General features: G+C 32.0%; 1 protein-coding gene across 6 annotated transcripts in view; it reads right to left on the bottom strand.

The window, feature by feature from the left end:
- The window catches only part of LOC126733754 (uncharacterized), a 46,865-nt gene extending 30,727 nt beyond the window's left edge, over positions 1 to 16,138 (bottom strand). For 2 of the 6 annotated variants that reach the window (XM_050437142.1, XM_050437146.1), the window contains exons 1-9: positions 16,021 to 16,138; positions 9,959 to 10,034; positions 7,908 to 8,037; positions 7,433 to 7,597; positions 7,114 to 7,239; positions 1,900 to 2,048; positions 1,574 to 1,719; positions 1,074 to 1,384; positions 616 to 1,015 (exon numbers count right to left, since the gene is read on the bottom strand). In XM_050437142.1, coding sequence (XP_050293099.1) covers positions 616 to 1,015; positions 1,074 to 1,384; positions 1,574 to 1,719; positions 1,900 to 2,048; positions 7,114 to 7,239; positions 7,433 to 7,597; positions 7,908 to 7,979 — 1,369 coding nt within the window. In that variant the 5' untranslated portion in view covers positions 7,980 to 8,037; positions 9,959 to 10,034; positions 16,021 to 16,138. Of the gene's footprint in view, positions 1 to 615; positions 1,016 to 1,073; positions 1,385 to 1,573; positions 1,720 to 1,899; positions 2,049 to 7,113; positions 7,240 to 7,432; positions 7,598 to 7,907; positions 8,038 to 9,958; positions 10,035 to 15,343; positions 15,430 to 15,669; positions 15,818 to 15,855; positions 15,967 to 16,020 lie in introns of those variants that run through there. The other 4 variants (XM_050437144.1, XM_050437143.1, XM_050437145.1 and 1 more) reach the window with 4 other exon arrangements.
- Positions 16,139 to 26,157: the final 10,019 nt, after the last annotated feature.

Raw genomic sequence — 26,157 nt, 5'->3', positions numbered from 1 at the left:
CAATTTCAAAAATTGACAAAACAATGAACAAAATTAAACACAAGAAGACAAAACTTTTTGAACATACTTTATAAAACAAATATGTACGTACATTTGTATTGACAGGATTCTAAATAAATAAATTACATAAAGTTTGGTTGTGTGTATGTGTGGACAAAGTTCAAGGGATTATTATGTAAAAATATGATTTTATGGAAATTTAGCATGGCTTCATTTTCCTGAAAAGGAAATGACTTCCCTGGGACAAAAAAATTATCAAAAACCTATTTTCTTTAATACCTATATTATTTAAAATTGTGTTTTAGAAACAATAGTTTTATTTTTCTAAGTTGTATTCCAAATTTATAAGTTTCTTAAGAAACTAATTTCCAATGTTTATGAGACAAACCCTATTTTAACTTTGAAAATTCGGGTTATTTCGTTTAGTTTGAACAAATATAGTACGAATCTTTGTAAGTCTCCCAATATTAAAAAATCCACAATTTATTACAGTTTTTTAGAGGAAAGTTTGTTCAAACTTTATCCCCCTGTACTTCAAACACAATAAGTAATCATCTTTCTCATTTTAATCAAAATACCATATAAATAAAAGACAAAAAATCACGATTTACTTACCTTGCCGCTTTTCAAACTCGGTCCCAGGAGAAAGCAATCCAAAATCATAAATATCTTTTTGAATTTGACTGGGACTAAGCAAACTGCCATCCGACAAAATGGTTCCCCCAATAATTTCATCATAAGTATCAATTTTGCCCGCTCTACCAGCAAGCTCCCTGTTATACTCTTCTTTTAAAGCACTCTCTACCTCCAGTTTAGCCTGCTTGGGACGATGTTGGTATTCTTGACGGATTGCGCTTTCTTCCTCTTCTTCCTCCTCCGAGTTATAGTTAGGCCAAGTTGATCTTCTCTCCTCGGTTTTATCGGAGGTTATTCCGTTAGACCAAATGCTATCAGGATATAAGGAGAGATAGTTGGGTTTCTCCTCTACAGTTTCATTTCTCTTGACAAGATTATCCTTAAAAAATAAAAAAAAAATTAAATAGCGAGAACTAATGTTGTACAAACAAACTCACCAGAAGCCATTGGGCATTATTCTCGGAGTCAGTGTTTTTAAGCCAAAGTGTCATGCGAGAGGTGGGTGAGTCGTTTTGCACCTGTTGGTTAAACTCCACAGGAAATCCATTGAAATCCAAGCATCGCTCTACATTTCTGTAGTTATCCTCATTAGAAATAAATTCCCAGTTTGCTAAATTATCCTTGCTTAAATGTGTGCCAAAATGATTTCGTTTAAATCCTGTTCTGGGGCTACCATCCGTTTGGTAGATGGACTTCATACTGTCAGAAAACAGCCTTTTTGGTTTCAGTTTAGTGTTTTTCGGAGATTCTGGAACAAGTTGATTAAATGAATACTTTGCATATGCGCGGGCTGTTTTAATAATAGTGAAAAAACTTGCGTTTTTGCGTCCTGGCACTGCATATTTTATCGTCAAAGCATAAATGGAAGAAAACAACACTAGTCATCCAATTTTAGATATTTTATAAACATTTTTGCTGAGAAAACATGAATATTTACCTGTGAAATATTCGGTGGTGAAAAAATCAAAGGGATCGTAGTTGTTATTATTGGAAGGCCATTTCTCGGCTACTAAGTTGCCGCTTGGAAAGTAAAAATTGTCCTGGTTTAAGTCTAGTTGTAAAGGCGAGAAGGCTTGAAAGTATCTTAAAAGAAAAAGGATCATAATAGTTATTGAAAAGAAGAAAAAAAGAAAGAATTATAAATTAAACACTTAAAAGTTATCAGATTTTATCTGGCTACTCCTAAGCTCCTTCTTTTCAACTTTTAACATGAAATTTTACTTAAGTATAAATTCAGGTGCATTTTATGAAATCAAAACTTACTTTTCTTCTGGATTCAAAGTGCTTTTTTCGAAAGGTTTACGGACTGTTGCTACTGGGGGCAAATCGTTGGAAGAACTGGTGGCCATTTCCGAATTGACCTCTTTGAACTTCTCGCAGAGCTCGTCTATAAGAGACTCTGCCTCGCAATTCTGTATGAACATAAAAGAGAATTTAAGTTTTGTGGAATTCTAGCTTGACTTTTTTAATCATCATACATAATGTTAAATAATGTTATTAATAAGTGATATAAAGCAATGGGGATGAAAAATGTTAATAAGTGACTTGTTAAAAATCGAAAACATGAGAATGTCTTATTTTGAGTATGTTCTGTGAAGGTCCTAAGTAAAAGGTATGATCTAGTTATATTGTGAGTATTTTCCCTTGTTTTATTAATGATTGATGAACCATTGACTTTTCAGCACAAATAATTCTTTTGTGAGGCTAATAATTTCTTATAGCCCAAAAACTTTTGAAACTATCCACAACAAGAGTAAATATCGTATCTGTGAATCAATTAATGTATAGTAGGCAGCTCTGGCCTCTGATGAGTTTAATCTAAAAAACCTGATGCTAGATTTGAGCAGAGCTGATCAATATGCTTATTGAACCTTAATCTATTATTAAGCCTAAAAAGTTATTATAGTTCATCAAAGGAACAGGGTGATTACCCAAGTATACATCATTCAAGGCACGTTTAAAATTTAAAAGTTTAAGAGTTCTGACTTAGGTTTCTAAATATGTTTTTCCTCTTGGACATGATATACAAAAACTTGGATAAAGAAGCTTCTAATGTATGGATTTTGATAATTTTTTTGAATAAAGAAGATTCCAATGAAAGTTTTCAAACAAAAATCAATCCAATCTGAGCACTAGAAGCGGAATTCTGACAAGTTACCTAAAACTATCTTTCCTCTCGGAAATAATGTCAAAAACTTCATCTGAGCAATATTTTTTTTCAATGAAAAAGGCGTTAGACGCAAGTTTGTCAAAGAAAGCATTTTACAACATTAGAGGTATTTATTCAGCAGCTCAGCAGTAACTTGAGGGTGCAATCATGGTCGTAAATTAAACGACATTCATTTAACGCACGCCACACATCATAGCTTATTCACAAACCCTTCACCAGGTACCAAAACTATTACATGATAAAACAAAACGCTAACTTACAAATCCTTACAAATTTCGTGTAATTCTTATTTTCAGATAAAAGCTTCTTCAGAAATTTGGCAAATTTGATATTTATCAATTAGAACCGCGTCTATAGATCCGACATGTTAAGGTGCAATAGTGGTAGAACCTGTGAGAATATTCCTTTCTCTCATTTCTCTAAGTTCAATCTTGGCAAGGAAGGTTGAGAACTATCATGGAAATTCTGACTTTGAAAGCAGTTGCTCTGACCAAATTTACAGAAGCATGTCCAAACCACTTTGAAGCCTGTTAGTCTCCTTTCAACACTTATTGCCTTGAATGTTATTTATTACAAGCTTTACAAGTAAAACCCAATTACAAAGCAGGAAAAAACATGCAAACTATAAAATTCAAATCAAACAAGCTAAATGAAAAAAAAACAATAAAAACATAGAGTAGACTTAAAATTACCTACATATAATAATGAAATTTACCAAAAAAAAATTAGCCTATAACAAATAAGATATGACATATCAGGTCACAACTTAAAAAATTTTCACAAGGAAGAACAAGATAAGGAAAAAATGGGAACACAATTGCTAATTGTCTGTAGGAACAGGGAAGATTGTGTTATAGTGTTTTCTAATTTTCAGATTTCAGGTGCTAAAGAGGTCGAGTGCATCTTTATGGGTATTATATTCACATTACGTGAATTGGCGAAGAACATAATTTATTTGGGCTTGTAAGGTGTAATTATGACCAGAAAATTTATATTATTTAAAAGAGTAGGGCGGCAAATTATCTTCTGGAAATCCCTGGGGTGGATAAAAACCATGCGATTTAAAATACAGGAGATTTAGAAATCTTCTTTGGAGTCTTTCGAGTATGATACTTCAAAGACCAGACAACTGAAGCCTACTCTAAGTAAAAAGAATAATGTTTTCAGTGTCTCTATTTTTTAATTAAACACGCGAGTAAGTCTCGCAAAGAAACCAAGGGTTGTTGTTTCACCAATCATTGTTTCGTACCGCTTTGTGAATGTTAATTTGAAATCAATGATCATGCCCAAGTCACAGAGGGAGTCGCATCTAGTTAGCGCCGTGTAACTCATAGAGTAGTTAAAAAGAATTGGATTAGTATTTGATGAAGAATAAAGATAGGAAAGTACTTAATATTTATTGATATTCATTTTCAGATTGATTGTATTGCTCCACGTAATTCGAGTACCAAGATCTTCTTGAAGGGAAGACTTCACGTGGGAGAAATTAATGCGGAGAAGTTTGAGGTGATCAGCATTCAATAATACCATCGAATTAAGTTTCTTACACACATCATGACTTTAAAATAAATTTCTACTTCAACTGCCTGGAATTTAAAAATAAAAACTTAGTCCAGGCAGTTGAGGAAAAAATTGATGAGACTTCAAATTCAAGGAACAACTGAACATCATACTTTAACCTGAACATGGAAAACAAAAGTTTAACTACCTGGAAGTTCAAATTTGGTTCAGGCAGTTGGAAGAGGAAAAACAACTTTAAACTGCCAGGTATTAAAAATTACTACTTAGTCCAGGCTGTTGGAAAAAACTAAATTCCTGTTTCAACTGTTTGCCTGGAAGTTCTAAGGAAATGTTAGATATTATGATGTCGAACAAAAGTGGATCAACGTTGAGAGATAGTCGCTTAAAAAAAACATCATTTACACATACATACTGAAATCGTCCTGAAAGCCATGACTTTTTTAGAAATTTAAGAAGATCTATAATCGGTGTATCGATGACAGCCATTTTGTCAGATTTTTTGTAAATGGAAACCTCTCTTGAATGGTTCTAGATATTGTGAATACATTGACTTGACAAACAAAGATTAAAAACAAAAGTAAGTAGCTTGGAAAGTATAGGTACAAGTAAGTTATCCGACTTGTCATTTTATTTTTCATGATTTTAAAGTGGGAAAACTTTTTGAAAAAGATTGGATATCAGTAGTACTATAAATTGTTCTTGACTTTTAAATAACATTGTTTGTGTTGGAGTTACTTTTTGTATTACAAGACTGCTGAAAGAAATCTGCAAAAGTATTTACAATTTCTATTGTGGAGAAATCTGAGTGTTGAATCTGTATATGTTGAGTGTGTATATAAGTCCAAAATTTGTTCGGATTAAGGCTTACTTGCTCTTGAGTTTGATTAATATATTCCTTGTGTACTGCTATGATATCATTTTTTATTTTAGCCCTTAATGTAGAAAACTCATAGAAAGATCACGCATTATCCGAATTTATTTTTTTTTATTATTTCATTATTATACCAAGGAGGATGAACATTTTTACACTTTGGGAGTATACTTGGGAACTCATTTATTTACTGTTCTACAAAGACGATCTATTTATATATTGCATCGTCTTATCGAGTCTATGAGGTGTGATCAAAAAGTAAGGTGAATTTTCAAATTTAGCGGACGACCTCCGTTCGATCTTAGATTATTTTATTTGGTTATGTTGGTACACTTGTCTGGAGCAAATGTCTGAAATTTCAGCTGTATAGCATGTTTTGTTTGTTTATAGGAGGAATAAAGACTCCAAAACAGTTGAAATGTTAAAAGTGGCATACAGTGAGTCTACTTTAAGCCAAAAAAAATTTTACAAGTATTATAAACCCAAGAAGGCCGAGAAAACACTAATGACGAACCTCGCTCTGGACGCCCCAACACGTCAACAACTGATTGAAGAAGTGAAAAAATAGTGTTGGGAAATGGTCGAATTACCATTAGAGAAATTGTTGATGATATCGGCATCTCGTTTGTTTCGTGCCAAGCAATTTTAACGCGTGTTTTGGGCATGAGACGTTACTGTCAGCAAAGTTTGTTCCGAAATTGCTCAATTTCGACCAAAAGAACAGCCAATTGAGCATCGCTCAAGAGTTATTGAATGATGTCAACGACGATCCAGACTTACTCAAAAGAGTGATGAAACATGGGTATGCGGTTATGACGTCGGAACTAAGACTCAATCGTCTCAGTGGAGGCATTCTGGATCATCAAGACCAAAAAAGGCATGACAAGTTCGGTCAAATCTGAAGATATTGCTTACAGTTTTTTTCGGTTGCAGAGGCATGGTGCATCATGAGTGCATCACTGCCTTAGAGTAAAACAGTAAATAAGGAATATTACCTGCAATTTGCGAGAAGCAATTCGCCCGAAACACGAATTTTTTGCTAAAGCCAACACACTAATGATGTCGCAGGTACCGTATTCCCCAGACCTGACCCCCTGTGACTTCTGGTTCTCGAAACTGAAGAGGCCCATGAAAGGACAGCGTTTTACAACGATTGAGGAGATAAAGACGGCATCGAATAAGGACCTGAACAAGATCCCAAAAAATGATTTTTTGATATGCAGCGAGGATTGAAAAAAGCGTTGGCACAAGTGTATAATATCTCAAGGAGATTATTTTGAATGAGACAAAATAGAAATTGATGAATCAATATTTTTTGGAAAAAATACAAATTCACCTTATTTTTTGATCACACCTTGTATATCTGTGGAACTAATAGAAAAACCAATCAGTATACAATAACTATATAGCTCATAATAATTTTTTGCTTTTTTGATGTTGAAAATAGATAATTTAAGGATTCAGTATTTTTAGGTTTAGTGAGTTTTTTTCTGAACAAACACTAATATTGAGAGGTGGGTGATGTGAGATCTCTTTGCTGATCAAGACATCACAGTGATCAACAGCCGATTGTTTTAATTTTTGTCTACATTGTATTGCTTAAGGTCACAGGTATTGAAGATAGTAAGAGTGCTTATCTTGCTACAATTAAATTTTACCTTGCATATAACAATGTTCCAGAAAGACTTAAATTGCTGGCACAGATCATTCCCTAAATGGTCCTGGAAAGTTCACGGATATTTTCTAGAGCATGCATAGAATGTTTATGAAATACTGTGCTATAAGAATTACGATTATTACACCATAACCTACTAAATCTTTTATTATACGCTGCTACGAGTAAAAAATGGGTGCAAACAAAAAACCAAAAAAGAAAACATAAGCGTGTCTTGAAGATCAGAAGCACATCCGTTACCTGCTCAACTGCTGACATTAGACACTCAACAGCGGCGGAACGTTTGATCCGCTGAGCGTTGGTATCGGCGTGGCGCTTCCATAGACGAGTACGGGCGCGACGCCCCCGCTTTTGCTTTTTACCATTCTATTTTTAACAAAATCATATTTCAACCAAAAAAACAAAATTATAAAAAGGTCACTGCTCTAAACAGTTAAGGTGTTTCTGACATTTTTTACTGTGGAAACTGACATGACACTTTACCAGAAGAGCGTTCAAACATATAATTCTACCTTAACTGTCTATTGTTAAATGGTATGGTAAAAATGTGTTAACTAACCGGTTTAAGTTCTTCATACATAAATTCGTCCCCAGGTTGAAACATTTCGTTGTTATCGGCGTAAAAAAGGTTCATAATGTAGCGACTGTAGTATGTGGATTCGATTCCTCTGATTTCAAGTTGTTCCTCTAGCCAATCTGATATGGATAAAGGCATCTTCACCAGCTGTAGGTATTAAAAATGTTTATAAGCATGTTTATATGCAGTCAAATTTTCTATGGTTTATTTAAGTATGACTATCAAATAAAAATGAACATTAATCAATAGAAAGCCAAAACCAAGTTAACCACTTACAGAGCCATTTTTAGATTAATAATTTCCTGTTAAAATAACATTAATTTAACATTTATATTTACTTAGAAAGATTATTATTGCATGTTTATTGCGGATTTCTATTAACCATGAAAATATTTCTAATTAATTATTTTTTTATGCAATTGCAGCAAAACCTAAAAAAATGGATTTTTATACCTACATTAACAAAAGGGAAATGCAAAGGTCCTTGTTCTGTGCCTAATTGTTGTTTTCCACACCCAAAGGTGAACATCTATTGGATTTGGCGGAGCCAAAATCCATTTTAGTTTAGAAGGTCCATGGTCCGTAGCCTAAAATTATTTTGAAAATTTAGATCCAAGTCTTTATTACAATCATAATGAGTTCTATTTTATATCCATACAGATACAAAATTATATAGGAAATACCGTCAGCAAAATTAATATGAGCAACTAGCAATGATGCACATTTAATGGATGATTAAGCAGGAATCTATGTTTAAATACAGGTATTTAATTCATAAAAACCGGCATAATGCACATAGTAATGTGATATGCTATTTTTTAACATTAAACCTAAGTTCTTGCAGAGTATCTTCATTTCCATTGCTGAGCTGCTCACCATCCACCTCTGATCTGGTTATAATTATTGCTCCAAAACAGATTCTTAAACGAATGCACTCTCTTTATCTACTTCAATCTTTTTATCAGTGAAATGTGGAAAGTTTCTGGAACATTAGAAGTTACGAAATATGTGTTGCATCTATTAATCTGGCAATAACAATTTAGTCTCAAACAACTATTATATTTCAAAACTTTTTGAACATTGTGTAGAAGCATTTTTGAGATATTTTTACCAGGAAATGATTGGAGATAGCTTTATTAAAGTGCATTCAGTTGATTGATCTTTCTCCAATTGTATTTATAACACATTTTATGATGTCAAAGAATCACATGCTATTTACATTGATTTAAGCAAAAATTTTGACAAAGTAAACTTACTTCTTGTCTGCCTAAGCCAAATATCTCTGATGCTTTGTTGACCTGAATTGATTCTTACTTTTAAAGAACATGCTAAAATAATAAGTTATGAATCTAACCTCAGGAGATCCCAAGGGTACACACTGCTTTTTAATAAGCTTTTATTAGCTCAAGTTATATCGATGTATGTATGTACTGGAATCTTTAACCATAATTTTCACTGGTTTCTTAAAGTCTCATCAACTTGAAACTTTACACATTTATCAAGGACAGATGAAAATGCAATAATTTGATAACAGTTTCCCGTTATCCTTATTAGGACTGCCAGGATTAATAGATTCTATTTTTTTAGATCCTCTGTAGGAGAGAAAGAGAGATAGAGCTAGCGCGCGATATGCGAATACCTGTACTTATTTCATAACTCGTCTCTCATAGATAGTTGCCAATAGAATAATTGTCATATTTTATACATCGAGCACTTCATGCTTTTTATCCTGATATGAATTATTCTGTTAATAACTTAAATTTTATTATGATTTTTATTTGATTGTCTGACCTTCTACTACTCTAATGAAAGTGTGCTAGTTTAGTGTTTTTAAACATATATTTATTAGTTTATTTACCAATGATCTTAGATGTCTCTTGGAGTCTGATTTTCTATTCTTTGATGATCTGAAGGTGTATAGACAAACTGTCTCTTCAAATAAAATTGTTGCTCTACAGAAAGACATTAATAAAATTTCTTCCTGATGTCAACTAAATAAGATGGTGCTTAATATCAGCAAGTGCTGCTTTATATGAGTTAGCTGACAAAGGATGTCAGCTATTCAAACATCAAAATATCGCAAGTTCTTATAAATTATTAGTTAGTTATTATAATAGAGGATCTTCATTTGCAATAACTAGAATAAATTATAATGAGTTGGTTGGTATTAGGTTCATTCTCATGGCTAGCTTTTTTTGATGGTTAATATTAGTTTAGCTTAGAATTTGTACTGTACTAATGCTACAAATGATTCTTGTAAATGTTGATTAATAAACAAAAAACATTATCTGTTTGCTTTTACATCTTGGAAGTGTACAGGGCAAAAAGTAACAACACATAATTGACCCTTATGGTACACCAGAAGATAGTTGCCTTGTGGCACAGATGTTGTTTGATTTAAATCCTTTGACAATGACCTTGTAAATAACTCATAAATTACAAGAATTTTCCTTGTACCCTAAATATTATACACTTATTATGAATATCTCTATATTCTTAGTTACTTACTTGAGTAATGTTTTAGATAATCCGTTGATAAAAATCATTGGTTTAGAAAGACTTGTTGGTAAGGGCCATCGCAAGTCTGAAAGAAAAAAATGTCTGTTAAATCCATAGAAATTGTTATCTATTGGCTATACACCTGCAAAATTTAAAAAAAAATTGACATAAAACTTAATTCTTAGGTAGTGTATTCTAAACATTTAATTTAGTCTGTGAACTCATTACAGATCACCCAATAAAAATATTAACTAATCTTAAAGTAGTAATTAGGTTTAATTATGATAAGAAAATAAATATTAAATTGAGGTGCATGATAAATTATTGCCTAATATTGACTAAAATTGACATTTGTTTCCTTGTCTTGGACTTTATACTTGGAATTATTTTCATTTTAAAATAATTTTTTCTGGATTTTTTGTCTTAAAGAAAGATAACAAGGTGATATTGATTTTATGTAAATATTTATGAACATAAATAGATAAGATTTTTATGGTCAAAATATAATTATTACATATTTTAAAAATGCTTGTTGAGAAAAAATGAATTCACCAACAATTTTTGAAAACTTCTATTAATACCGCTGACCCCTCTTTTAAGGAGTATTACCTCTGATAACGCCTATCTACTAAAGTTTACCAATAACCAATACCAAAACCTGTCTAAGACATGCCATGAACCACAATAATGGACACAATTTCTAACTCTTAATCTCCAGGAATTATTATAAAAGGTTATTGGGTTTTGTAATTTATAATCATCTCTATAGGCAGTTCCAGCAATGACTCATACTGCTCTACTCTGCAAACCAAACAGTCTTGCCACACGTGCAGAATGGTCCCAGACAAGTACACAGAGCTGAATGCAATGCAAGGGAATAATAGGCTACCAGTATAACCCTCTGCTCTAATTCTTTGAGCTAAATTTCTCAAAAGAATTTTATCAGGTCTGTTTAGAGATTCAGTGTGTCGTAATGTGATAATCATGTTTTTAGTTTTATTTATAATTAGGTTAGGAGAATTTGCCCCAAACCAATCATTCAGAGGATTTATACAATGAGGCACAGCTTCTTTTATGACTTCAACATCAAACTGATATCACCTGCACAAATTTAAAAAATAGCCTAGTAGAGCTGTTATTTTTCATTTGTATAGATGAAAGACAGTTTTTACTGACTTTACAAGTCAATGCTCAGATCATAGACATTTTTGCTGTGTTTTGCCTTGAAGGTGTCCATGGCCTCTCTCAGATTGAAACTCACCTCAGAAAAAGAAAATGGGTTATTCCTGAGGTTTTGCTTATTCAGATACTTATTAAAGGGGATACCAGCAGCTTATTTACCACAGATAAAAAAAAATAAAATTTCTTAGGGTCAATATTGATATTCTATTTTGGTGAAAATTTTTTTTCTTCTAGAGTTTATAATCTCTGAGAATGAGAGTAACATATCCCAATTTGAAATATAGTTTGAGTTAGCCCTTATTTTTGCAATAGTTATTTCCTCTCTATATTGTTCCTTTAGTTCTTTTCTTGAAGACGGTTCAATTTTCTACATATTTTTCACACAATATAGAGCTCATCTCCCATCAACTCCAACTCAAGGCCAAACCACTCCACCACCAATCCATGCTTGTTTTCAAGGTTTTTTTAGGCCTCAGGGCTCAAGTTCTAAGGTTTTTTTTTTTTCTTAGGTTTTCCAAAACTAAAACACATTTGACATATGTATGTATTTTATTTAAATTAAATGTAGAACTCTAAAACAACTTTGAAATTTCTGGTTGTGCTCAAAAGATTTTCAATATGACATTCAATTACTACAAAAAAAAATTGACAACTGCAAAGCAAAGTTTTAGGATGACACATTAGCTACTATAACAAATTATATGGTTATAATTTGTAGATTTGTGAAAATGGAAATTTTTTAAATATAAAACATAATTTTTTTGTGAAAAAAAGTTTATACAATATTTTACAGTTTGATTTCATTCTACTTTTTTAGGACTTTAAATAAAACTGACTTTATTTCAGAAGAATTGCCGACGTTACGTCCTTTATTTGGACCATATTCAGGGCTATTTCTGCTTAAAATAGAAACATAGTCTGTCATTTTGACAAAAAATAATTGGACTTAGCTTTGGTTTTAGCTTAAAAATTTTATCAAATACTAATTCAAGTGACAAATTTACATTGGGAATGACTGTATTATTTACCCTGGTCTGATTTCAAGCACTAAGATTATGTGGGCTATTCTGTTCATATACAGTGGAAAAAAATTGAGCAAAACCTTCTGCAATTTCCTCACATCCCAAGAATTCATTAAATTAGGTACTCAATTTACCTCTCTATCCTTATTTAGATTAAACCACAAACTTTTAGGGTCAGTATAAATAAAACTGCTGATCCAACTTCAAAAGGTGATTTTGATAGCAAATATCACTCAAAGTTTTCCATCTCACTCTAAGATTAGAAAAACTTACAATAGTTAGTTGCTCCATTACTGGTCCTGTAACACATATGAGCCCCTTTCTTTAATTTAACCAATAATCTCAATTAAGCTGAAAACTAAGAAGGAAACTTAGTTTTCAGCTTAATTGAGATTAGCTCAGCTTAAGGAAGGAAGGATGTTTGAGTGCTATAGCCATTCCTAAAATATGATAAAATTGAGAGACTATGACATTAATATCATTTGACACCAATACTGCCCCTAAATAATTATTGATACCATAATCGGCTATTTTAAAATCATAGTAAAAATCAACAAATTTAATGCTTTCCCTATCAGCACTAGCAGAGACTATTGAAAAACAATATGTTTTATGATGAATAGACTCATTAAAAAGATAACTAGTAGCCTCATTAACTAAAAGATTAGATATATTAAAGAAAATCAGATCTAAAAAGACCAGACTATTTTAGGAATTATCAGCTGATAAAAATTTAGGTATGAGTAAAATTGAAAAAGAAACCCTTAGTCACCATTCATCCAGCCAGCTTCAGGTATATTAAAATCTTCAACAATATAAAAATCAGTTCCTGAATACTCCTGCCTAAGGATGTTGACTGAGTGGCAGTGCCCTTCATACAAACTCACCTCTGAATTTGGTCGAATATATACCCCACCAAGTACAAAACTACTACCACCTAATTTACATAATATTTTTATATAATGTTCAAAAAAATCATCAAGCTTTGTAACAAAGTCATTAAATAAATTAAAACTCCACCTCCACAACTTTTGTCGCTTGTAATGCTAGACCTGTCACAATGGAACAAATTGAAGGACTTCCAAAAAAACTTTTGACAAACAATTTTAGTTTAGGAATTGTAATCTTGCTTTGTAAAAAACATTTTGTTCTATCAAAAAACTTTAAAGTTTCTGGGTTAGTTTGAAAGAGTTTTAATAACATTATATTATCACAGACAAATAAATTGACAACTCTAAAGGAAATTTTCATGATAAGGCATTAGCAAAACTACTGTAACAAAATGTGAGGTTACATTATTTAAGTTTCTGAAATCAATGACTTTTTAAATATTTTGTCATTTGTTAGTTTAGGGGAGGAGGAATGCGCGTTGATTGCTAATTATCTTAGAGATAGGTATTAAGCTGTTTCTTATAATGGGGTAGATTCTGGTTTTATACAGATTTCTTCTGGCGTGCCCCAGGGCTTCATACTTGGGCCAATCCTTTTTTCAATTTATGTATCAAACATGGCAAAAATATACATATCATGTAAACAGCACTATTATGCTGATGATACTCAAATATATCTCTCATTTGAAGCAGGTGAAAGTTCCCAAGCAGTGGCTGCCATTAATTATGACCTTGCTAATGTTTACAAGTTTTCTAAAAATCATTGCTTAAAATTAAATTCTATGAAATCAGCATTTATGCTGTTTGGGGGCAAGGGTAGCCATAAGAGTTTTTTACAGTATTGTGAGGACTTAATTTACATCAATAATGAGCCTATAAAACACGTCGAGCACTGCAAGAGCTTGGGTTTGATTCTGGATAGTGACCTGGGATTCATGCAGCACATAAATTCTTTTATGTTCTAAAATTTGTTGTTCTAGTTTATACATAAACAGTTCGGCTAAAAGAGGCGACAAATTAGAGCCCATTGCTAGTCCAGTTTTTCGTTTCGAAAAAATTATTGTCAAATTGAAAAAAGTTTCGAAGGGGCACACGATTGACTAGAGAACACAAATCCAAAATGAAATGCCTGGGTAAATTAGTGTTAGTATAAAGTAATCACTCGGAGGTAAGCTCGGAAACAAGTTAGTAACATCAAAAGAGATAAGCCAGGATTGGGGTGGTATCTGGATAGGAAATAAATGTTCAGTTAATTTTATTAAAAAGAATTTTTTATAGAAAAAGGATTGTTGAAGTTTAACTTAGAAGGTGAAATAGAAGATAACCAAGAAGAAAGTCTGGAAGCAGGAGAATTCATGTAGGCAACTACTGGACAAACAGGGTAGTTAGCTTTACGTATTTTCGGTAGGCAGTAAAGGAGAGGAGTGGAGGGATTGATTCATGGGAATGAGTTTTCTTTTGGAGATGGAAAAATAATCAAGAGTCAACTGGCTTTGTTTAAGAGTAAACTTTAATAGGGCTATAAACTTGTTCATGGGGTTGTTAGTTAGGTTGCAAAAATTATTGGAATTGAGTAACCTTAGATAAATAATCTGGTTTGTTCATTATAACAATACAGTTTCCCTTGTCGGTCAGATTGTATCTTTTGCTTTGTGATGTGTTTTGTTTGTGGGGTTAAATTGGATTCTTTTTCCTTGTGTATATGTGTATATGCTGTCAGATTTTCTTTCTTTTTTGCTGGTTGATGTACTCTTTATAATTTATAGTGTTTATATTATTCCTACCTTGAAAATTAGTATAGTATAGATAATTAGGTTAGATGGAAGAACAGGCATTTAGATATCTGAATCTTTGTGCACTGAATCTTGCTTTTCAACTATTAACTTTGTAATTGCATTTTTTTCCTAAATAAAAAGACTTGACATAAGACATAAGTTTCTAACAAGAAATTTATGTTTTACGTATGCCTGTTTACATTATATTACAAAAAAGAAATTGACAACCAGAAATCAAATTTTAATGATAAAACCACAATAACAAAATGTGAGGTTATGCGTCATGAATAAAATGTATGTTTTTGGGAGGGTAAAGGAAGTTAAAAGCAAGTTTTTAGGATAAAACATTAGCTAATGTACATCCTGAAAAGGCTATTTTTGTAAAATATACCTGAATGTCATCCATCACTCACACTTGGGTTCAATAAACTACTAAATACCCAAACAAAAAAAAACAAAAATGGGGTACTCCCCCAATTTTATTTTAACTGCCAGTTCAAGCAACTTCAGTGCATTACAACTCACCAGACAGCAAAAAAAAAGATGCATCTGCTATAAATAGCCACAAAGGAATTTTTGAACGAAAGTACATTGATATCTACGTCGCTTATCGAGACAAGTTTTTACGCGGAAACATTTGTCTTTTGATAAATAGGTACAGCATTTGCAAACCGTGACATTCTAACACCTTTGACAACCGTGACCTAGAAAAGCGGAAAATGCATCCTAGATCAGGCAAATTTCCATTTAAAAGATCACTTAAAAAATAATGACGTATTACGCCAAATTCCAAGTAAAATATTATTGGATTGCAGTAGCTTTAATGGCTAAATCATATTATTATAATGTACCTTTAAACTATTTACGCTGTGATTCATCCACAGTGGGGATTTAAATGACATGCACTACAGTCACCATCACTTTTAAAAATTGCAAATAAATGCACAATAATATAAACTAAAATGACAAGTAAAGTAATGGGCGAAGGACGCGAGGATAACAAATTTGCGAAAAGTCCAAATAATAAATGAACAAACCTTGTAGAAGTATACGCCATTCTATTGGTCGAATTGCACAACACAAACATAAACGTGGAAAGCGAATAAATTATCGAACCTCGGTTGATCGCGCGATAGCGATTCCGGAACTGATTTATTCGGACAAAGTAACTCATCTACATAAATTAATAAAAGTGGACGTACCTTTTGATTTAAATGGTGTTTCTGTAGGACAATTTTTCTAACACACCCCACAGGTTTCATGCACAGGGCTGGACGGCGCAATGGGCCTTACCAATCAAACGACAGTCCATAATTTGCGACGTTGTCACGTTGTGCTTCACCGTTTTTCCTTGATTTTAGGTCTATACGGGGGGTATAGGATATATGCCTCCATAGCGACAAATAAATATAGAAATGTATTTTTCCGAAAATCGATAAGAAATAATAACATTTTTGACAACATATTTGAAAGAAAAAGTCAATATTTCCTACAACTTGATTGTTGCCTGGCAACCGAAAATAACAGTAAGGAAATATTCATTTCTGTACTGTAAGGAAATGTTATTTCCATACAGTAAACTTTAGAACATAAATGCGAACAGGTTTTTTCCTAAACCATTTTATTTTTAAAACTTTCAGCACAAACGAGGTTAACATTATATTTTAAAATTATTACTTATTATTTGTTATATTTACTGTTATTTGACAATTAGTACAAATATTGAAAACTGGAAGAACTTGGGAACTAAAAGCATTATTTTGTTGAATATTTTCCAAACTAATAATTTTATTTGTATGACAATAACTAATATTGGGCGTTACTGCAGTATTAGAAATATTAGATTTACTTTCTTGATTTTTCTCTGCTGTGAAAATTTTATTTGCCACTTCTTCCTTATTAGTAAGAGAGTCTTCTATATATCCTTCAGTGACATTTGTTGATTTCCATCCACCCAGTCTCTTTAAACTAGTAATATCTCCACCAGAATCAACAAGCATTGTGGCAGAAGACCCACGAAAACAGTGGCCGGTATATTCTTTCGAGTTTGGCAAATTCAAATAACTGGCCACTATTTTAGGCATGTTTCTAAATTGGTGAATTCCTACTACTTTTCTACAACCTTTTTCATTTTGGTACTTAAAAAAAACCGAGTGGTATTCATGTCTCTTGGTCTTAAAGAGACATACTTGCGGTATAGATTTAAGTACATTTCGTTTACTATAAATGATCTTGATGTATTGGTTTTTGAATCCGGTATGGTAACTAAAAGTTTAGATAGTAGGTCTTGTATATCTTGTACAGTCATTTTAACCAGCTCGTCCATTGTGCAAGCTCCGGAAATTCCAAATATTACAGCTACCTACAACAATAAATAAGCATGTAAAGAATCCAATTATAATTTGAAGCTTTGTAAGTTACCTTAATCATTAAATATTCCTTATCTGGAGCTTCCTGAATAAATTTGTTTATTTCTTCTTTAGTTAAAATCTTGGATTTTTTTGGCTTATAGGCATGTGCTTGCCGTTTCAGGAAGTTTTGAATATTTAGATATATCCACATCATGTCTAATTGCAAGGGTTGCCTTCAGCATTGAATAATTGGCCCATAAAGTTGAAGATTTCATCTTGGAACCAAGCTCCAAGAAGTATGCCATTACAACATTTTCCGAGAAAGAAGTTACATTTTTATTCGTACGGTAGTTTATGAAGCGGTTGTATGCATAGTTATACTTATTTCTAGATTTTACTGGTAACAATTCCAATGATGCAGCATTCACTGCCTCCGTGAGTTCTGGGGGGGTTCCAGAAATGGAGCAGTCATCATCACTCATCATTTTACACGTTACTTTGGCTTTTTAAAACGTTAAAAAATCAACACTTTGGAAAGACGCCACAAATAAACTTTTCACTCGTCAAGTTTGACAATTTAAAATTATGTACTTCGTTTCCGTAGTTGCGAAACATGGCTTCTGTTATTTAAGGGAAAAAAAATAATGTCAATTTGAAATTTTTAACATGATTAGTAATAATTCACCGTAATTTTAATGATTCCCGATTTTCGGAAAAATAGTATGTAGACCTCGTATAGGAAAAGTCACATTCCCGGACTCCGTATTGCCATTGAATTTTTACGATCGCCCGGGAATGTTAAGCTTTTCCTACTAGGTATACAATACATAATTACTTTTCTTTTTAAAATGAAATAATATTTTGATTTAAACATAATTTTATCTATATTTGGGTACGTACATACATAGCCGCGCTCTTTCCCTATTTATTGGTCTCCATCTCCTGGGTTTTCTAACGTTCTTTTGAAGTTTTTAATATAGCTCCTGTTGTAATAATTACAACAGAAAGACATAGAGAAGCATTATTATCATTATTTACATCAATTTTATGATTTTATTAACGCAAATCCTTATAAGATAGAAAAGAAAAAAAGGGGTAAAGGTAAAGGGACGTCTAAAAACCGATTTTTTTTGAAAATTTTTACAAGAATATTGAGTGTGGTCAAAATATTAATAAAAAAGGGAGGATGATTGGAAAAAAAAAACAAAACTTTGGAAATTATGAAGGTTTTTCTACATACGTTAAATACGTAATTATTGCCGGCTTGTACAAGGTTTTTTAGCTCTTGATTTTGCTATAATTAAAAAATATATATATTGGGGCAATTTTGGAACTTTTTGGGGGCAATTATTGTAAATTTATAGCATTTTTTATCACTTTGTACCCCTTTTAATTACATATTTTGTAATTTACACACAAGAAAAATAAAACAACAACCTTATTGGCAAAAATTACAGTGGCTTCACTATATGTCCCCAGTAGTATTTTTTGGTTTTGTCTGGAACACTTTTTAGTTAGATGGGTCGGTTGTGGAATTTTAGTTAATAAAGGCATAATATAGTTAGATTTTACATTACATGAACAGGTGTTGATCAAGTTACAAACTTCTAGGGCAGATAGAAAACGTCAAAAGAAAAACAAAAGTTCATATAAACATGGGTCCGGAAAAGCTTCCTCAGGGAGCTAGAGTTCTTTGAAAATAACCTTTAAAAACTAGTTTTTTTAATAGCTCCGGAACTACTTTAGCTACCGCAACCAATTTTGGGAGGTAAATTATTGTTATACTCTATTTCAGAAGTGTGTAGAGCAATAAAACCTCATTAGGTATGCAAAAGTGGTACCTGTTGATCCACCAATATTTTATGCCACTACCTTAGTTGGGTATTAGTTTCAATGTAAAATTCTTTCTTTTCGTTGATTGCAGGTAGTGCCACCCGGTTTTGGGTCAATTTATGAGTTTTGCCCATTGTTACCCACTGATAAACATTGAAAACGGTTCGCCAAAGGCGTGCAACTGGGACTTGTTTTTTACCTTATAATTAATGTACTTAAATGCTATTTTATTTTAGAAAGTTACTTTTGTTTAAATGGAATAATATATTTTTTTCACAAATTTATTGAACATAATATGTAGAGTAAAACAGTTGAAAATGTCACTTTTGGATCTGGCACTTTTTGAACAGTGTATAACAACTTTAAATTATAATAGATTGTAGTCTTCTTCGTCATCTGACGAACTGTCGTCACCTCTTGACATTATAATTAAAGGATCGACTGTCTGATCGATGAGGTTGTCAAGATCCCACATTTTGTCCTCTTGCTTAATTACATGCTGGACTGCTTTTCGCCAATTCTCTGGTGTCGCTTCCGTAATGGCTTGATCAAACAGTAGCTTAACATCTTTCATTTTAAAAGTCGTGTTTTGTCTTGCTACAAATCCTTTTACCTGCGCCCATATCAGTTCTATAGGATTTAGTTCGCAATGATATGGCGGTAAGCGCAGTACAGTTATATTATATTTTTCGGCTATATCTTCCACGGCGTATTTCATGAAACGAGTTTTGTGTAAGTTTGCTATTGCCAGCAGTTCTTTTTTTATCAAATTTGCTTCAAACGCAATACCTTTTGCAGTCAGCCAATCGATAATTTCTTGCTTTCTCCAACTTGAAGTTGGCGTCTTCTCTATTCGCCGTGAATGATTGCGTTATCCATAACCACCACCGAATTAGCCGGAAGAAATTTTATCATTTCACCAAAATAGTCCTCGAAAACGTCTGAGTTCATGTCTTCATGGTAATCTCCTGTGCGAGTCGACTCAAAGGTTAGCAGACCTTCTTTTAAAAATCCCTCTTCGCTTCCAATATGTGTGATTATAAGTCTTTTTCCTTTTCCCGAAGGTACTTTAATACCCGTAGACAGGCCTTCTATGAAAGCTTGGCGAGCACTGGTTATATTTTTGTCTTGCCACATTTTTTGGACTATATAACCTTCGTTAATCCACGTCTCATCAAGATAAAAAACTTTCTTTTGCTCCCTGCGGTACTGCTTGATACTTCTCAAGTATTGTCGTCTCCAACAAACAATTTCGTCGCTCTTCAGTAAAAGTGCTTTGCGGTTATGCTTTTCCCAGGCAAAATCCATATTTTTTAAAGTTTTCCATAAAAGTTTTCTACTTATCAACGGAATACTGTCATCTTGGCCAAGCTCCATTAAAATTTTGTCTAGGGTGGGTATTTCCTTTTTAAAATAAAAAGAGTGAACTTTTCTTCGAATTATACATTTAGCATTTTCATCAAGGACTTTTGTAGGTCGTCCTGGCTTTTGCTTGGGAGATTCCACTTGACCTGCTACTTTTCTTTCCCGCAACAATTTGAAAATGGTGGACTTTCCAATTCCACTCATTCGAGAACATTTTTCAACAATTTCTTGCACAGTAAAACTAGGGTAATCGTGTTTTATGCAATCATGTACATTTAAAATAATAACTTTTTCACTCAGCGATAGTGGAGAATTTTTAGTACATCTTTTCGTTGGACTGAATACCTCCATTTTTTAAATATTGGGATAATAATATTGTGATTACACTACAGCGTAGCAGTGACTACTAACGTTTAAAATATGATTTAAAAGTATTTATAGTCTGTATATATTACCTGACCCCATTTTTGCATGTTACAAAGCGTTAAAAGATAGGTACCTATACAAAAGGATTAAAAGTATTTATTTAGTATTTAATCTCTTTCAAAATAAAGGCATTTAATCCGTGAAAATTAAATTCATAAATAACATAAGTACCTGCGCCTATGAACTACCGCGAAATGTAGCCAAACAGAACGGAATTCCCCAGTTTATTGCTCTATACACTTCTGAAATAGAGTATAGTACGTTTATTCTTTTGAACCTACTAAATAAAAAAAATATTTACCAGGGGCTTCAGAATCAGGAGGGAGAATCAGGGAAAAATGGTGCTGTTAGTAAAAGTCGTCAAATAGGTCAAGAAATGTTAACAAACTTTTCTTGACCCACGAGCCGACGTGACGCCTTCCCAAAACTAACAGGCCTGGTTATAGTACAAAAACGTTCCTGTTCACGTTCCGGTTAATATCATATTAGAATGTCTATGTTATTGTCTAGGAACTTAAATAAAAATAAATGTTTTTTCACATTTGCTATAAACCCCTATGATAAATAAATCTTGGATGGAGGTATGCAAGTGAGTTCATTAAAGGTTTGCAATAACTTTAAATTTTGTTTCAACCCTTTTGCTGCCTCAAATTATAATAACTCTGATGTTCCCTCTGAGTTAAGGCTTTGGTTTTGATGCAATCCCATTGTCTTCGTCAAAGTCTCTTAGAATACAGTAATTCTTCATTTTTTCCCAAACCAAGAAAATCATTTTCAGATGACTAATTTATTAATAATAAAATTCAAGTTGCAAGTTCAAAGACTGTAGACAATAGTGATAAAGTCCAGTTCAAAGATCTATTAGTATCTTTGATGTGTTATTTTTCTTTCGAAAATATCTATTATAGAGAGAAAATAATATCAAAAAATTGACCGCAGACTAAAATCCATTCCATCCATTTTACAAAATATTTTAAACTCAAACTCAAACTCAAAAATGCTTTATTGTCAATATAAACATAGAAGTTGTAGACAAAGCCAATAGACTGTACATTAAAGAAATAAAAACGAGAAACTAATTTAAAATAAAATAAAATTATATAAAACTTTGAAAAATACTTAAATGCTAATCATTAAAAAATTCACCTAAACTATAGTACGCTTTACTAGCAAGGAATATTTTCGTCCTTGTACGTAGACTTTTTTCAGTCTTAAGTTGTCTTATTTCTAGTGGAAGTTTATTAAACAGCTTTCTACCTCCATATATGATAGAGCTACGGACAAGTTCAAAATGAGGAATGGGTAGCCTCAACAAATAGTTTTGTCGCGTATTATAGTGGAGTTCCTGTTTATATTTTCTAAAAACTAAGCAAACTGTTTCCAAAATAAAAATATAACACAGGGTTAAAATATTATGACTTACAAAAAGCGGGCGACATGAGTCACGAGACTTGGCCCCACATAGATATTTAATGGCCCTTTTCTGGAGTACAAACACTGAACTAAAAACTGAATTTGAACATGAACCCCAAAAGCAAATTCCATATCGAAGGTGCGACTCGATAATCGCGAAGTATGCAGATCTGGCGATGGAGAAATTAAGACTGGTGGCAATAACCCTTAGGGCGTAGCAGCCTGATGAGACTTTTCTACATACATTCACAATATGGTCTTCAAATTTAAGGAACTTGTCTATGGAAAGACCCAAAAACTTACTGAACGGTGGCGTGGTGATGGCTTCATTATTTAAATATATATTATTTGTATTACATTTAAAATTAAGGATATTTGTTTTGGAAACATTAAATGTCAAAAAATTTGTATCACACCAGTCTTTTATTTTTAACAAATCTGCACGTATATTGGCCTCCATTTGAGAGCACTCACATACTTCTCACCTCTTTTTAGCCAGTCTATTAAACAAAGATAAAAAACCTGCGTTCTCGTGATTCCTACTTTGGGCTGTGCAAGTGATTGTGTATCTCTCTCTATTCCACTAATTTTGATTTAATTCCCGTATTTTGAGGATTACGGAACAATACCCAGATAAATTTTGGGCTGTTTTTGTGTTACTTTCGTCGTGTTTTTAAAGAGATCTTTGAGGATGGGTATATCACCTTTAATAGTTGGCAGAGGAAGATATAGAATAATTGGTCATGTGAGGTTCTTATTATTTGATGGGTTTTGCCGGTTTTGCTTTTATGTCCACTTCAACTATCTTATTAGGTAATGTCCACTCAAATTGCTCACCATCCAGAAAAGGCATTCTTGCTAAGGCTGATCTTTCAAACGATAACTTAACTCCTGGGTAGGAAATTGTTATTATACATTCAAAAGCAATATTATATATCGCTATCCACGATAAGCAAGTTACCTAAATATTGAGGTTACTTCTAAAAATGATGTGCTCTCATTGCTTCTTCCAGGTCTCTTCATAATAATGATAGGTTTCAGTTTATAGAAGAGAATCTGAGAAGAGAATGAAGTAACTCAAAAATTCATTAACTCTCAATTGCTAAATGCAAATTTTCCACCTTCTGGTCGCAGGGGGTCAATGAAAAAGCCTTTGCCCTCTCAATTCTTAAATACAGTCTATGGCTTTATAAGTTTAGTATTTAAGGCATTTTTTACCATCTCCAGGAACTCTTCAAGCTATACTCTCCAATATACCTTTGAATTGTAGACAAATCAAATCAATTTTGGAACACCTTAGAGGTTAAAACAAAGGTTTTAAAAACCTTAATAAATAGATGCATTAAAAACTTCCAGTCGATTGTGATGAAGCTCTATGCAACTTTTTGTAATCAAGGTAGTACTAATGTAGCCAGACAACAAGCCAACTCACATAACTTTTTTGTTAATGTAAAATCTATTGCTTTAAAATATAATGTTGTTAAACAACTAAATTCCTATGTATAGTGTCTTTTACAATTCCATCTTTTTTTTTCATGTACTTACAACTTGCCAGCTTTCTTTTATATCTTCAATTTTTTGGCCCGAACTAATACAGACTATACCATCAACTTATTAATGGGCCGTGTCCTCTATATGAATTTTATATTTTCATTTTAATTATTGTTGATCTATATATTTCTTTTATGCAGACTTTATGTCAGTCATATAAATACTATAGCTTTTATATATATTTTTATTTATAAAGTGTTTTGAAGTATATTTTGTTTTGGTCTTAGAGTTTATATTTTGTCTTCCTGCTATAGTGTAACAATTATGTCTTTCGTTATTTATTGTTACTATATGTTAGTTGTTTTTAAAGAGTTTTAGGTTTTATTTTATATATCATTATTTTATTTTATATTATTAAAATACATTTCTCTTAACATTTTTTCTATATTTAACTCAAAAAGAAAAAATTTAAATATTATACTATTAGCTTTCCAATTGCAGTCGTTATCATATTGACATGTAGGATATTATAATTACACATTTATATAGAATTTTGGGTTTCATACTCTTTGTTCAATCAAGAAGTTTACTATTTTTAAACTTTTTTATTATTGAACTAGTTAATTATTTATTGCAGTAGTTTGTTTATTGCACGATTATTATGATATTACAATTTGTTTCGTATTATAAATGAACAGTATTAATTATATATTGTATTAGAATATTTATAATCTTGTATTTTTATTTTTCAGATGAATAAATGATCTAATTTTGTTTACATAAAATCATAAAGTTGTGTGTGTTTTTTTTTATACCTGTACTTTAAATAAACAATATTTCTGATGAAATATTCTTTTGTGCATATGACATAATATTATATGTGTCAATATTACCAAATGACTTTTTTAAAGTACGAAAAGTGTAAAACTGTAATGGTACAAAAATATTTTTAATTGTTTTGGTTCCAAAAGTTAAATTTACAAGTTATATTCTATACATATTTACCCAATTTAGGAAACTACATTAAATAGCACAGTCAACCGGTGTTCTGCTTGGTTAAAATAGATTTATACTTATAAGAGAAATGTTTTTTTTTATATACAAATTCTTTTTATATATTTTGTAACATTAATAAGTGGAGGGAGACTGCAGGATTTTCATTTTACCCTTATCTACGACTCCACTGCAAGTATGGACTATTTCTTCACTATTAAGCATTGATAACATTATATTTTAGTCATGTTAAATTGGTTGTAACATTTAGTAGTTTTCTCAAGTTAGGTCCGTTTTGGAATTCCAATTTCTCGCTGTTAATTGAAAGGGCACTGGTTTTGGCGACGGCTTCTTACTAATTTGATTAGTTAGATGGGTTGCAAATAGATATGGCTTACAAATGTCAAATATCAATAGATATGGCTTGTAAAATTAGTTCGAATTATTGCACCTTCAGTAGAGGGCCAATATTTCTCTGGGTTAACAAGGCAACCCGCATTTCTCTATAATTGTATTCTGTGCGTGACATGAATTTAAAGTAAGCGCATAATGCAAAATACAGCAAAAATGCAACATGTGTTTAGGCAATAATTTATTGATAAATTACTTAGGTTGAAATTTGCAAATAAATCCTTATTTATGATGCCTTTTTAATCCTGCTTTATGGTTCTGTTTATAAAATAAAGGTTCTAAAATTATGGGTCTTCTTGGAAAAAAACCCTCCTAAAGGTTACTTGGGTACCTTCAAATTATAAAAATGATCGTCAAATAATGGTTTTTGAATAAAATATTGGTAGGATTACTGAAGGGCAAACCCTCTTTGGTCATGTTTTGAAAGCGATAAGACTGTTGTAGTTATAAGTAATGATTTGTAAACCCTAAATCCGTATTTATGCCTTTCTAATCCTGCTTTATAGTTCTGTTTATGAAATTTAGGAACTAATTAAGGGCAACTGCTAGGCAAAAACCGACTTAAAAAATATTGTTAAATAATGATTTTTTAATGAAATAATAATAAGATTACCGACGACCAATCCTCTGCGTTAATGATGCTTTAAAAGAGATAAGACCGTCCTTTAATAAGTAAAAGTAAAATAAAGGCAATTAGTTAAAAACGCGGACAAAAAGCCCTTTTTGAACATAATAACTAAACGACTATTTATGATGGCATGTAAATGAAATATATACAGAGGGTACATTTGTCTAGCTTCATTATGGCGTCATTATAAACAAATCAGTTAATTAATTAAAATGGAGCAAATCTGGGTTAATTCAGTAATTATCTGAATGACAATTTGGCGTCAAGATATTTGAAACAGGTTTTACATTTGATTTAAGTAATTCCTAATTCCTCTTTTTGAAAATAGCCAAATGAAATTAAATTTAAAAATAGAGGAATCTTTTTTCAAAATGTCATTGACTTTTTTTTAGATTATTTAAGAAGAAAATTAAAAACAAATAAATGGC

Source organism: Anthonomus grandis, chromosome 3 (genome assembly GCF_022605725.1).
Source record: "Anthonomus grandis grandis chromosome 3, icAntGran1.3, whole genome shotgun sequence".
In the NCBI taxonomy this organism is placed as follows: domain Eukaryota; kingdom Metazoa; phylum Arthropoda; class Insecta; order Coleoptera; family Curculionidae; genus Anthonomus; species Anthonomus grandis.
This window is presented reverse-complemented; position numbering and strand designations above follow the sequence as displayed.